The sequence below is a fragment of the Dicentrarchus labrax genome, unplaced genomic scaffold (assembly GCF_905237075.1).
Source record: "Dicentrarchus labrax unplaced genomic scaffold, dlabrax2021, whole genome shotgun sequence".
Classification (NCBI taxonomy): Eukaryota; Metazoa; Chordata; class Actinopteri; family Moronidae; genus Dicentrarchus; species Dicentrarchus labrax.
In genome coordinates, this window is record NW_026136713.1 from 14,942,446 (window position 1) to 14,957,262 (window position 14,817).

Genomic DNA, 14,817 nt, shown 5'->3' on the forward strand with positions numbered 1-14,817 from the left:
TGGATTTTACTTAACTTCAAATAAAACCACAACATCATAGATTAAGCTAGCTGACTTATCTTTTCTTATCTTTTTTTTCCACCACAGAAAAGATAGAGCTCTTCACAGATGAACTTAAATGACATGGATGGTTTCAGATGCAAGCCAGAGACAAACAGATCAGACTACCTCAAAAGTTTTTCAAACAAAAATGGAAACATCAGCTTAACAGAGCCTCTGCAGAGAGTTACAACAAAGTTGCTCCTCGGATTTCAGTTTTTAGAACATCTGTGGAATTCAATCCCCATCGCATGTGTCTGTGTGAATCAGTATTTGAGTGTATCTGGGTGCGTATCTCATGTCAGCGAGTGTGTTATTAAGTTACCAGAAAGTGTTAGAGGGCTAGGTCTCCTTGAGTACAATAGAAGCCATGGGGGAGATTGATGACTCATAGGATCTCAGGAGACAGAGCGGACGCACAGATCTGTGAGGAGACATGGACAATGGTGAAGGCTACAGATGGCGCCGCTCTGAAAAGGCTTCGAACGCGGGGTATAAACCTCCCACGGGGAAATGTATGGATGTCACGGCAAGACTCTAATTCGGTTGACATTGGTGTGTCCTATCTAGGAAGAGTCACTTTGGAACATAAAAACATCTAATCTTAAAGGTATATGGTGCTTCACCGGCTAAGGCTGAAACTAATCTGGAGAAAAGAGGACAGTATGTACTGAATGTACAGAACAATGAACAGTAACTGACATATCAGTGCATGCTGTTCTTTAGTCTCAGAGGTCAGCAGCAATGTTGAGCCCAGATGTATTCATCTCAGGCCTTCAAACAATCATGTCAGCGCGCAGTACAAGGTTGCTGCTTTGCAGGGGGTGAGAACCGTTTTCCAACAATAACACCTTGGGAAAAAAATCCTCAGGGGTTTAGGGTTAGAGAAAGAGACAGAAAAACACACAGGGTGAGAGAGGGAGAGAAAATGTACATGTATTTCAAACCTTTAGCATTAGAACAAATAATAATAATAAAAAAGATAATATCCTAGAGTCTATTGTTCTCATTTCTGTGATGACTTCTTCCCCTTGTTGCGATTGGTGTCCCAGATCTTCAGAAAAAAAAAAAAAAAACACCCATAACCCCAGAGAAAGCTTTCTGTCTTATAACCTCAAAGCCAAAGCTTTTAGGTGTGTCTTTATGTTTAAATAGGTCAGGTTGTTTGGCCGACCTGATTGAGGGAAATGTCTCTTGAAAACCAGCTGAAAGAACGAAACAAAAGACAGAAACTGCTAGAGGTGGGATTCCTCTGAGCACAGAGTGTGTGTGCGTGTGTGTGTTTGTTTGAGCATGCGTATTTCAGTAAAGATCAAATTCTTCCAGTGAGGAATCTGTCTAAGTGTATCTAAGCCTGGTGCCACAGTTTCTGCAGGTCACTCTTTTTCCTTTATAATCAGCACACAAACGGGGGGCCTAATTACATTATGATTGTTAGTCTGTCACGTAACATGAAATCTAAGGAGTCAGAATGAAACTGAGACAGAAGGACAGAGGAGAGGAAAAAGGTGTTCAGGGATGCCCGGACTTGAAAATCCAGAGCAAAGATGGAGGATAGAGTACACTCAAAAAAGTGAACTCTGTGAGTTGTTGAATTAAATAAATGATCCTATATTACATTTAATTAACATTTCTGTGTTTGGTTTTAAAACCAAGTCCACTTTAATAAGTTTAACTTAAAATGAAAACTTCTCAAAGCAAAAGAAGCCAGCTAAGTAAATTCAACATAACACTGTTGAGTGAATTGCACAATCAAACTAAGAATGCTCTAGATGGCTTTCTGCGCATGCTCAGAAGCTGATTCCACAAACTCCACTGTTGCTGTGTGCAAATTGGCGGGCGAATGTGTTCTCGGTCAAGATCTTACCCTGCTTTCATCAAATGACATATCTCTGTCTGAGTAAGTATATTTTTTGATGTTGGAACATTTGTGGATGGTTAGAGAGTGATATTGGTGGTGCTACTTTACTTGTCTTTCGAAAATCTAGCATATATGAGCACATTTTAGCTCATGCTAGCTCGCTAACAAGCTAGCCAATTAACAAAATGCCATATGACAGACATACATTAAAATAACAATTTAACTCTGGAATTCTAGTTTAGCATCTCACCAAATGCAACGTTACATTGGTTTAGTTTTAATGGCATTTATTTTTTTTTTTTGTTAACAATTCATTGTATGGGCAGCAGAGCTCCTGGTAGCAAGGTAAGGTGACCTTAAAAATTGTGTTGGTGGTTTACAAGTTTGGGACCATAAGTTTTTTTAACAGCTTAGTTAAAAACAGTGTCATTAGCTTGTATTTAAGCTGCAGGCCAGCAGCTAATGGTAAGCTAGTTAAGTGACTTTTTTTTTTTTATGCTAGCGAGTGAGTGAGTGGGCGACCAAGAGTGAGGGAGCTCCGTCAGGACCGGTCAGGACAGACTGCGCTGATCACTCAGAACTGAGTCAGCATTTGCAAAGGAATATAGCTCTGTGTGTAAGTATATTATGGGCCAAATTTTGTGATAAAATAAACTATGCAGTCACAGTGCCTTTGAGGAAAACAGAGTTTGAAAAATACGTCAGATGTTGCTGTATGTTGTGACAGAAAAGTGACTTTTGGACCGTTGTTTAGCCTTAGCCTGAATGATAATACAAAGGAAATTTTAAACTAGTATGATTAGTTTTCCACCACTACGTAACTGTTGCTGCCTGCTTCAGAATTGGGGCAGACGCACAATAACGGTCTACTGGTTACCATTCTGCTTCTTTAGCCTTATGTTCTCACTACAGCTGTTTTGACACTACTGAACTACATAGCTGTTAAATGATTGGCTGTTTGCCTGTCTCTCATATCATTCAGGGATATGATAGGCTGTTTGAATGAGCAAGGCAGGGAGCACACGTCGGACTGTCAGATGATTGTACTGCAGGAGTTTTAAAAACATTACTCATGTAATATATTCCCAAATATTTTAGAAGAACATTTATTTCTGCATGTATATGTTTATGAATACAAAAGGCTCTTCTGTATCATTAATAATACATAACTAAATGTGGATGATAGAGTCCTGGAAAATGCATGAAAATATTGATAATATTACTAATGAATAGCCAATTATATATAAAACAAAGAATGCTTTCTTTACCACACCCAGAGCTGGTTATGTGTTGAATGATATATCACTTTCAGGTTTCAGTGCTATCCCAACTGTAAAACTAAACATGTGTTTGCTCTCAATATGTTCAAGTTATAACTGTTTGCTTATCATAAGTCTAACTGATATTAAATAGACTGTATTTATATTTTACAGGTCTTCCATACATTTGTGAGCTTGAGGACTGGACAGTCTGCATTTGTTTGTGGCTCTTCAGTAGTGGTAAGTACAGTTACGAAGTAATACATCCAGACTTAACCTTTAAGTATCCACAGATGTTCAAATCTAATACTGTATATGGGATAGTAATTATTTTTTTTTTTGGTTGTGTTTCATTTCCAGCATTATGAATGTGGAAGTGTAAAGAGTGTGCTGCAGAGGAAACGACAAGGTATCAGTTATTGAAGCACTATAGGTTAAAACATGGCCACTTTGGCCGCAAACACCCTTATCCATGCACATATTCAAATTGCCTGTGCACATTTAAAACTTGGAATGCACTGCGAAGTCACCTGGGTAGATCACATTTTGATCAGACCTCTCAAATATCAGTAGATTGCACAACATTCAACTGCCACCATTGTTCAAATAGCCACATTGCTTCATTGAAAGAATTTTTAACTCATGTTAATAGCCATCTAAAAAAACACGAAACTATATGTTGCATTTTTGAGAATTGTTCCTTTCAAACAAATATTTACGGAACATATCAAACCCACAAGAACAGAAAACACAGGACATATACACTGAATGATTTAAAAGCTGGAATTGTGAAAAATGCCACAGCAGATTCATTAAATTGTTCTTTTGGAGGATCTTCACCCAAAGGTGAAAATTAGAATTATGAATTTATTAAATGCAAGGTGAACTGTCTTTATTCATGTGATGTAATTTTCCAGAAAAGCATTGTGTCAAATTTGTTGTACTGCAAGCATGTGGTGGTCATTGGAACTGGGTAACAGAATCATATCTGTGAAAATTATAACTTTTGGGAAAAATAACTAAGGGATATCCTTGTTGTAGTCCTATATTGCATTAATTTAATGATCCACACAATACCTGATCATGTGACAAAATTTTCATCTTAGGAAGTCACAATAACATTTCGTTAGTCCAGTAATTTGATTATTATTGCCTTTGAGCTGTATCGTGTTGATATTTTTATACTTTGTTAATTGTCTGTAGGTAGAAGCAGAGTTTACTCGCATCACCACTGTACCACTGAGATCGAAATTCATGCAACAGCTGGATCATCATTCTACACGGCTGATTACAATCTTCAAAAGAAAAGGAGGAGCAGCAGGGCGGAAAATAAGGACTATCATGGCAGACTTGGATAAGGTACTTTTTATTTAATTTATTTTTTATGATGAAGACGAACCAGCTGGCCACTGTAGGGCGGAAATTAGTAGTCTGACCAGTTTGGCTGAGCAGTGATGATCTGTAGTGGTAATTGCTGCACAATGCAATACCAATATAACTACTCTTACACACTTCCCTTGTTCTCTGCTGTAGAATGATGCTGTTGAAACAAGAAGAGCCTGTGTACTGAAAGCACTAATGGTTTACCTCAATGAAGACCCTGAAAATCTCATAAGAGAGTACATGGTAAGTATTTTGGCCTTTGGTTTCTACTGTACTTTCTCTCCAGAAACTGAAAATGTGATTGTTATTTTAGAAGTTTTTGACAAGTCTATCACACAGACGAATAAGATATCATGCAGGCTTAGGGTACACACACAAAACTTCTTAGCAGGCAGTTCCTTAGTGTCTTGGATCCAAACATGACATTTATGGACAACAAGAAAAATGCATCAGATTGCCTGACATTCTAACAGACAGAAAGATTTGGGACATGCTTCCATAGTAAAATTCCCTCATTGAAATCACATTAAAAGCAGTTTGTGAACTACTGTCTTAAGGTATTATTGGAGGCTGGATGGATAATAAATGGTGTGTATATTGTAACTGAAGGTGTATTTGTTCTGTTTTTGAGGATGTTGAAGACAACCAGGAGGCTATGGACCAGACAGTCCTGGGAATCTTTGCCATAAAGATGGAAGGTGCAGAGTCTACAGATGGCCTGGCAGATGTTGGAATAATCATTGAAGGTGTGGAAGTGCTCCATGACCTTGATAACACTGCAAATGCAGTCGCCATTTTGTTTGGCCTCATGTACTCACTGGACCTGAGCTATCCAACAAACCTGAAGTACACATTTGAGGTTCTGCAAAAACTTGTGATGGAACTAGATGGCAACAAACTTTCAACAAAGGCTCAAGTGCTAAAGAACAAACTATTTGAAGGAACATTTTAGAGTGTAGTGCTCCTGAGCAGCACAGAGGAAACTTGGAGGACAAATTCCATCCCAAACCATCTGGCAGAAAACTGATTTTTGGATCTGCATGTTGAACTGTGAACTGTGAAGAGTGGATCAGATGCACTAAATGTTTAACAGAGTTGAGAAAATGTTTACAAAAAGAGACAATAACAAACTTGAGAAACACAAATGAGAAGTCTGAATTCACGTCAGCTGCAGAAGTGGAGATCAACAATGTGAAATGGAGAGTGATGGGTGAATATTGAAAGTTGTAGCAAGGAGGATGAGAGAAACAAATCGAAATCGTGTTTATGGTGCTGTGATCAAACGTTGACCAAGTTCCTGTTCATAAGATTTGGTACTGTCTGTTGAAAATGTACGTTGGACTACTTTTTTTATTTTTCCTTTTTTTTCCTTTGTGATTTAATTTTAGAAAACACTGCACTGATTTGTTTGTTTTTTAACCCCTACAATGCTGAAGTGGCAGGGAGGAAAAGATCATTTTGAAGTATTTTTACTTGACATTTGTTCACCCTATTCATGTAGATGGTTCTACATGAATAGGATGGATCTTTAAAAAATCAGTATCTAATGTTTCATTGTACAGTGTTCAGTAATTGTGAGGGGAAAAAAGCCATGTTCATTCTGCCTGCTTCTTAAAGAATATAGCTTTAAGTTTTGGTTTGGTTTTGTAGGTCCTGTAAGAGATTTTTGTTTTCATTGGGCATTTTATACAAATTTAACTGTAAACAAAATTGAGTATTTTATAGCATAAAAAACATTTTAATATAAACATTTTTATTTAGAAATGGGGAAATAAAAATAAGCTATACATGTTGAAAAATGGTTTGTTTGATATGCAGGAGCAATTTTAAGGTATAACTCACGCAAATTCAAAGTTTGTGGTTTAAAATTTGTTTGTTTGTTTTGTTTGTGATTGTTGTAGTTTTCCATTGGCAATAAATAATATTTTTCACAGAACTAAGGTATTGTAATTTGAATTTACTTAACTACATTGTGTGGAAATTGTTGACATAACTAGGTTTAGTAAGTCCAACATTATTCACTAGCTTGATAACAATGAAAACTATGTAAGTACTGATTATTCAAGTCAGTTTAGTTGGAACTACAAGGGGTTGTTCAATTAGTGTTACTCAATGCAGCTGAGTTACACATAAATTAGTGAGTTAGGTCAGTGTAATGAATGCCTGTTTAGTTAGCTGAACACTGCCTGATCAATTAAGGCTAACTTGACCAGATAATATTGAAGTTACTTAATACAGTCTTGTTGGTTTCACATAAGTTCATTATTTTCTCTGTAATTATAGTATTAAATTAGTTTGAACACAACACAGTTTTGTGGAAATTGTTGACATAACTATATTAAGTACATTGAACAAATTATTTTTTTGAGTGTAGGGATTGTTCGGGGACACACACCTGCACCACAGCTTTGAAGAGGAGATGAAAGCATGTCCTCTAATTACAGCACTTTCGAACAACACACATATCACTACTTTACTCCTCTGGCCTGTGAGGTGTGTCTCACTCTCCCCCTCTTTTTATTTGTCATATCTCACATTACTGCCACCCTTGTGAGAAGTGATCCTTAAATTTGTGTTGTTCTGCTGTGCGATGAAGCGCGTACTGTATCTCAGCTTTGCTCCTGCGTGCGGTTAGTTGGTGAAATGTTCCCCCCGAATCTGAGTTTCGCCTAACAGGCTGGGACAGGAGAGGACGGGGGCAGTGAGGACTCCCGAACTGGCTCTTCTTTTCTTTTAGCACAATGCCTCTGATTGCTTTGTTTTTGCCTTAAACACATTTTAATAGATTCAATGGATTCATGAACTGTGTGCAGTCATGTTTAATGAAATGCCAGTGTGATAGAAGTAATTAGACGGCTGCATATTATTGTGAATATGTGCATTTATCACAATAAAGGGAGGCAACACTGCTTTGCAATGATGCATGTATAAGGACCCAAATGCTTCTGTATCCCCTAACACCAAACTCTAGAAATCCCCAATCCCCAAACTCGTGCCATTTTCCACCGACACAACGTAACAAGGCATAAGAGTTTCATCTTTTATTCACAAGAGCACTCATGATGAATTAAACAGACATTATCTAAGAGACTGTAAATTAGATAACATGTAAATCTCAATCTAAGCTGATATGTTGTTACCTGAAGTGTTCTGAAATGTCTTTTAAATGCCAGGAATAAGTCTATTAATATGAGAGTAGTCCGCACTGTATGGCCTTGTTGAAATCAGGGAGCAGCAACAGATGGGAAGCTGCTACACCTAGTGGAATTACGACAGAACCACAAGACCTTTAGGTTAGGGAACGACGGTTATGCACTGACATGCTGATTATGTCTCTTTCAAATCTAGCTACGAGTGATGATCTAATTCAGCTTTTGCACAGATTGAGCACTGTGGATTTTGTCCGCATCTTCATTGGAATCACGTCAAGAAGGAATCTTGGGAAGGAATCTATCCCGATATGAGTTCCTATTTGAAGCCTTCTCTTGGCCGAGGATATAAAGCTTGCATGACTTGAACCCCCATTACTCCTGCCTGTGAAACTCAGATTAGCTCAGTCAGTATTTAAATCATTTCTCAGAGCACATTTCCATAAAAATAATGTTATTCTTTGTCAAATTTGCATATTTTGCTGATTTGTATTCTTTTTGCGTGTTTTTATAATTATGTATTATCATTATAAGACCCAACCTCTCTTTTTCTTTAGCAGAGGTCAGCGGCTCCACACTGGGCTGTGATCATTTCTCCCACTAAGGTTTCACATTGAAAACATATGAAACTGGAGACTGGGGTTATTGGGCAATCAAAGCCATTAAAGACCTCACTATCAGCCTAATGCCAAGTTAATTTCAAAATGGAGGGAAGCAAATGGACTGTGAAATATGTGCTAATGGTAACAAGCTTTTCCCAAGTTTACAGAATGGGAGAGGAAGAGAGAGAGACCAAATAATGCCCTGTGCTGTTATCACAGAGTCTACACATATAATTTCACAGACTTTTGGCGTCAGAATTCAGTGACAAGGACAATTAAACCGGGGACTGCAAAGGGACAGCCTGGTATATAATGCTGTGTTACAAAGTTCACAGAGGGAGAGTTCATTTAAAGTATACAGTTTAAAAATACAACTCACATCAAACAAATAAATCTCAACCTCTGTGATATCCAAGAGCAATATGAAAACACATGTTTGCAATTAAGACAACGTGAGATGTACTATTTGCAGAAAACATTAGTTTTAAAACATAATTTCACATCTTTAGAGGAAATTTTGGCTGAATAAATGTTCATTAAAGAGTCCAACACCTCCTCACTTAGGCCACCCAGTTGAGCATCCACCCATACGTATGGTATGGGTGGATCCTAACTTTCTTACCCTCCATACAAGGCAGGTGCAGACAGTATTAAACCATGCTTTAAATCTGCAGTGTAAAGTGCTGAAGCAGATTAGTAAACTAAATAGTTTAGTGGTTCGACTAATATGTTATGGTTTGCCGCAAGGCCGCCCACAGCTTCCTTACTTCAAAGGTTCCTTCGTTAATGAACACAGAAACTCAGCATAAAGACTAAATTTAGTTTGAGCTGCAATGTGTAGGTGGTTTTCCTTGAAGAAAATTATGTTTTATTGTCCAAAGCTGCATTGGATTGCATTTTTCATTAAACTCAGCTTAAGAACACAATCACAACTCCATCTACATTAAATACACGTAGAGGGTTTAAGATTGCACTGAGAAAACTCTCGTTAGGCCTCAAAATGATTTACTGTTATTATGGAATGATAATGCGAAACACAAATGGGTTTATTTATAAATTAGTATGGCTCAACACACTCTAAACTAAAAAAAGTTTTTCTTTCTCAGCATATTTTCTTAAGCAATAAATCCAAATTAGAGCAGGCTAGGCAGAAAAAAGCAACCAGTCTGCACAGCACTAAACCATTTATGATCATGCTAAAAATCAAGTGTGCTGTATTGGTCTTCTTCAGAGAATGTTTTTTGATATGTCACAATAGTAAAACAACATGTGTAAATAATAAAACTGATGTCACAATGTCATGGTTTCTTACCATTTTCAGCAACACTGTAATGTCTGCTGTGAAAACAATAAGCCTGTGGAAAATGATGCTTGGGGTAGCTGCAATCCCAAAGGTGATCCATAACGCTAAATGTCAACAAAAAATCAATCTGGTGGAGCTCAGAGCTGTGAGAGAGGGGAGACCCCTTCTCTAGGACTGCAAATACAACACATATCAAGCATGTTTGTTTGAGATCTGCTTCAACAGGCTTCCCGGCGCCATCAGTGTGGCGATTTCTAACTGCTCTGAGCATTTGTGGAAAAGAAAAAACAAAATAACTCGGTAGAACAGAGAGCATCTTGATGGATGTGGAGTACACGAGAGGAGGCAGCTGAGAAGTCAGAAGGATCTGAAACAGTCATTAAAGGTTGTTTATCACTAGGCAACTGAGCAAGGTTTGTGGTGGTGAGCAGATCAACCACTATGCATGTATTCCACAAAGAGAACAAAACAGAGAGTTAACTAAAAGCTTTAATGTCAAACACATAAAATATTAACATTTAAAAATATGCATCATGATATAAATGAATCTGAGGGCTATCATAAATAAATGTGTGTCCTTTGGGAATGCTTTGGCTCTTAAGAAAATATGCACTTCACCAGGACAAAATGTCTCCCTGCAAATTCAAGGCTAACATGTGAAAAATAATATTCCCAATGCTGGAATCTTTGAGGAAATACAAGAGTAAAAACAAATAAACAAGGCTACAATTAATGGTATGCAGACCAATAATCAAATACACATGGTCTGATCAATACTCCATTCATTATCAGTGGCCGATGCTCAATCAGCGAAGCAAATAAGGCTCTTCAAGACTGCTGTATTCTTGTCCTTCCATAGAGGCACTTGAGAAAAATAAAAGGACATTTTGAAATTCTCCTTGAAGATCATGAAGCTTCAGCTCCTCTTCAGGTCCCTAACCAAGTCTTTTATAAAAGGTGCATGACTTCATAACAGAATCGTCCTCTTCTTTGTTGTTTTACAAGCATCCGGATCCACAGCATTTTGTCCATAAAGTGCTGCTTCCTCTCAGGAGAGGTGGAACAGGCTGTGCCCGACCTGCGAGGCATACATGGCCAGATGTGCAGCAGGGAGGACGGGGCTGCGGCCGAATGAGCAGCCCAGTCCGTAGAGTGCTGCTGATCCAGCCTGCAGGTTAACACTGAGGGGAAAACTGAAGGACGAGAAGCCTGGGTGGAACACAGCTTTGGGCCCGATGCCAGACGCTATTTTGAGTTTCTCCACCTCGGCCTCCTGAAGCCTCTTGGCTTTAGCTCGCCTGTTTTGAAACCAGATTTTGACCTGCGTCTCGGACAGCGACAGCGAGGAGGAGAACTCAGCACGCTCGGCGATGGACAGGTACTGCTTCTGACGAAACTTTCTCTCCAGGGTCAGGAGCTGCGTGGTTGTGAAGGGAGTGCGAGGCTTGCGGTTGGTTTTGTGCTTCCTCAAGGGGCAGACTGCTGGACTGAGCTGCCCTGGAGGACATGAGAAAAGTGTGAGGTGGAGTTAGATAAACAGTTATCGATTATTCAGTCAGATTGATTGAATTTTAATTTAAATTGTGATGAATTTATCAAGCAAAAATACTAAACCTGCCCTGATTGCAGCTATTTTCCATCATATATCAAAGTAAACTGATTATAATTAGGTTTTGGACAAGCTGATCATCACCTTAACCTCTAGGGAATAGTGATACTTGTCATTATTTTAGACTTAATGATTAATCTATCAATTATAAAATAATCTGATTAAAAACAGATTATTTTATAAAAAAAGAGATCATCAGGTGAAGCCCTAAACAGACTAAAAAAAATTACAATTTACCATTTAATCAAATTGTTTATTACTCAGCCTTTCATATGTGTATTCATTTACCTTTAAAACAATGACTGAACTTGTACATTTATTTATATATCTATTATACTTGTAAGACTGGATCCCTCCTTGGCTGATTTAAGCCACCCAAAGACGTAAATCGATTATGTAATCAACCCGCATTAATAAATCTTTCAAACATTAGGATCACTTACGGGGTGGCGTTGACATCTTAATGGGGCCGGGTATCCAGGACGCACAGCCGCCTCGTTCCGCTGGCTCTGATTTGATAGAGACTAACTGTTGGGTGAACTCATCCGGCCTGTGATGTTTGTTTAGAGAGTAATTTCCCTCCTTTCTGTCGGTCGCATCCAGCGGCCTCCGGTCCGACATGAGCGCCTCCACGCTGAAAGGAAGGCACGACACCTGCGCGCTGCGCTTCTTCAGCCGCGGTGGCTGCACATCCTCGTCTGTTGAACACTCGTCTCTGCAGTCTCCAGGGGAAGACATGCTTTCTTTCTTTCTTTTTTTTTGTTTTGAGAGGGGGGCCCGGGATCGATATCTAATTCCAATCCAGAAAACACATAACTTTTCCCCTTTTTTTTCTCACGGAGTGCAAACATGCGGCGTCCACACGTTGGGAAACTCTAAGCAAGTCGTTACAAAGTTGACAAAGTTGGTGTTGGGAAAACTTTGGGAGGTACTCTGAACTTTCAGCCAATGATGGGTCTTGATCCCGGGGGTTGGGGGAAGACTTGTGATTGGACAGTGTGTTTGGGGCAGCTCTGGACGGGGTCTCCGCGGTGCCACACCTCCCCCCAACTAGACAACCAAGTCAGCTGCACATCAGCCTCATTTAGCAGTAATTACGCAGGGAGAAGATTGTTCCTTTAAAATAGCTCACAGTACACAGTACAGTACATCGAAAAGCATGGGGAAATTGTCCTGCTTGATGTCCTGAATTATTGGAAAGGGTTTTCGGATGAGACAGTGGGCTGGTATTTTGTTGGGGGAAAAAAACCTACTAATATAAGTAAATCAATCCCCTGTCTGCTAAACTCTACTCCATCCTGCAATTAGGCTGGTAGATTGTCCTGGCTGTGTCTCCGAGCACCAGCAGCACATCTGAAGAGCTGCACTTCCACTTAACAAAAGCTGACAGAGCTCCTAACTCAAGCCCTAACTCGCACGACCTGACACACCAATTGTGGGGAGTAATCACAATGGTAATCAATAAGAATCATGGTGCTTTTAAACTTCAGATATCACTCTGCAGCAACCACACACTTAAATGTGAGAGTCAGTATGGGTTTTAGGCAGGCTTTAAAATGACTGTCATTACATTGTTATTATTAACACCTTGTAATTAGGTCTGTGGAATCCGGTTCTTTTAAGCAGGATTTAACGGTAATGATGGAAAATTGCTACCTTCCTGAGGTGTGTGGCGCCCGCTGCGATTAGTCCCAGTCTCTGCTCTGTCGGTGGAGACAGAGGCGTCTCGTGCCTGTTTGAAGCTCATACCTGTAGGGCTCCAGAGTATTAGGAAACATCATGAGAAGTACAACAGCAGCTCTAGCCTTCCTAAACATAGCCTCTAACCACTCACTGGTGGGATAAGGCCAAACGCAACGTCCTGAAAACCAGCCAAAGAGGGCATGGATGTTAAAATTGACATAGAGAGATGAACAGCAGAAGGTTTAATGTCATTCAGAGTGAGGTTTAATGCTTATTCAGTCGAGGAAAGACATGCACAGCAGCTGATGCAAAATTAATGTGCTTATTGCATGCTGTGTCCTTTAGGTTGCTCCCAGTTTCTATCTATACTTGGTGTCTGTCTCCGCGTCTGCTGTGTGTCTCTCTCGTATACAGATGCCCACGCATACAAAGGCCACCTGTGAGGTGACTGCAGTGTGCTGTCCAGAGCTCTGTGATCAGCCCTCAGAGAGACGATGTGCTCTCTGTAATCAGCGGGATTACAGTGGCATCAGGGGCTCGACTCCCCAGCGTCTCAACATCATTAGTCTCCGTATGAAGCAAAGTGCTCACACAGCGTGAGCTCACTCTCTTGTAAACAGATGCAAATCAATTATGGGACCAATCTGTCATTTCAGTGTGCTTCCTAAAGATGGGTGTATGGAGTGCACGGACACGTGGGTGTGAGTGTGTGTGCACATGTTTTGGAAATTTAAACAAAACTGAAGAATTTAGTTATCGGAAACATTTAGCTACAGGCTAATAACAACAACTACATTTCCATAGAATCCAATTAGCTGGAAAAATGGGGTAACAAACAGCAAGATAGTTTGTTTTAGGTGTATAATGGTACAAAGATGGGATTTTACGTTGTTTAATCGCCATTTACAAAGCAGGGTTCCATAAAGAAAAACAAAGAGGTTTAGTTCTCTTTATGCTACCCTGTTAAAACTAATATATATATATATATATATATATATGGTTTAAAATTGATTAATAAGTCATAAACACAACAAAATACTATTTAGCCTCACAACCTGAGGGAAGAAGCTGCCTGGTGGACCGGCAGCAGAAGCTTCTGTACCTCTTCCCAGATGGCAGCAGGGTGAGCGGGCTGTGACTGGGGTGTGTTCTGTCTTTTAGTATCCTTCAGGCGCTGCACGGGCACCTCGCCTCATTAATATCACTGATGTTGAGAAGTTAAGTACCAGTGATCTTCTGGGAGGTTTTAATCACTCGCTGCAGAGGCCTCTTGTCCTGGGCCGAGCACCTCCCATGCCAGTTTGAGATGTTTCAAGATGCTTTCTAACGCTCCTCTTAACAAGAACATGGCACAAAACCTTCGCTTGCTAAAGTTTCCTTAAGAAATAGTCTGTAAGTCAATAAATCTGAAAAAAACCTGATAACCTGCTTCATGTACTTTATAACATTGTTTTGAATCAGTAGTTAGCTAAAATACATTGCCTTCTTATTCAAAAAAAGAATATACTCTATAATTCAAACTCTGTCTCATCACGTAAAAGCAGTCAAAGCTAAAGTTAATCAAAGTATTGATGTGTTTGAGTTTAATTATCTAGTCTAATACACTTTCAGACAACAAGAAGCAGCCTGATTTTGAAATTTGAGTGAGATCCAGCAGTGCATAACATGCCCCCAATGATCTTCCACTAGTGTTATATGTCTTTGTAATCTTTCCTCCAGTAACCAGGCCCAAATAGCTCACTGCTGTCCACTGGTCTCTGCGCTGAGAGAGCTCCTGCACACACCGCTCCAATGTCTCCAACAGTACAATCTCTCCCATAGTGATCATAAACACTTTTATATTAAAATACATACGCTATTGGGAGGCTAAATCAATATATAAAAGTAATTATTGATACCTTTTATTAATTCTCTATTATCTTTACAGGA

At 39.3% G+C, this 14,817-nt stretch overlaps 2 protein-coding genes across 2 annotated transcripts; one reads left to right on the forward strand and one right to left on the reverse strand.

Moving 5' to 3' along the window:
• The first annotated feature begins 1,598 nt into the window (after window positions 1-1,598).
• On the forward strand, window positions 1,599-5,668 carry LOC127374168 (uncharacterized). The gene is made up of 7 exons (XM_051419223.1): window positions 1,599-1,939; window positions 2,227-2,245; window positions 2,403-2,516; window positions 3,334-3,399; window positions 4,363-4,518; window positions 4,693-4,785; window positions 5,174-5,668. The coding sequence occupies exons 1-7, from the start codon at window positions 1,812-1,814 to the stop codon at window positions 5,492-5,494; spliced, it is 897 nt and encodes a 298-aa protein (XP_051275183.1). The 5' UTR covers window positions 1,599-1,811; the 3' UTR covers window positions 5,495-5,668.
• A 4,705-nt stretch (window positions 5,669-10,373) lies between these two features.
• Window positions 10,374-12,482, reverse strand: LOC127374173 (homeobox protein MSX-2-like). The gene is made up of 2 exons (XM_051419227.1): window positions 11,649-12,482; window positions 10,374-11,093 (listed from the first exon to the last, which is right to left on the reverse strand). Exons 1-2 carry the CDS (start codon window positions 11,941-11,943, stop codon window positions 10,645-10,647), a joined length of 744 nt encoding a protein of 247 aa, XP_051275187.1. The 5' UTR covers window positions 11,944-12,482; the 3' UTR covers window positions 10,374-10,644.
• Between the last annotated feature and the right edge of the window lie 2,335 nt (window positions 12,483-14,817).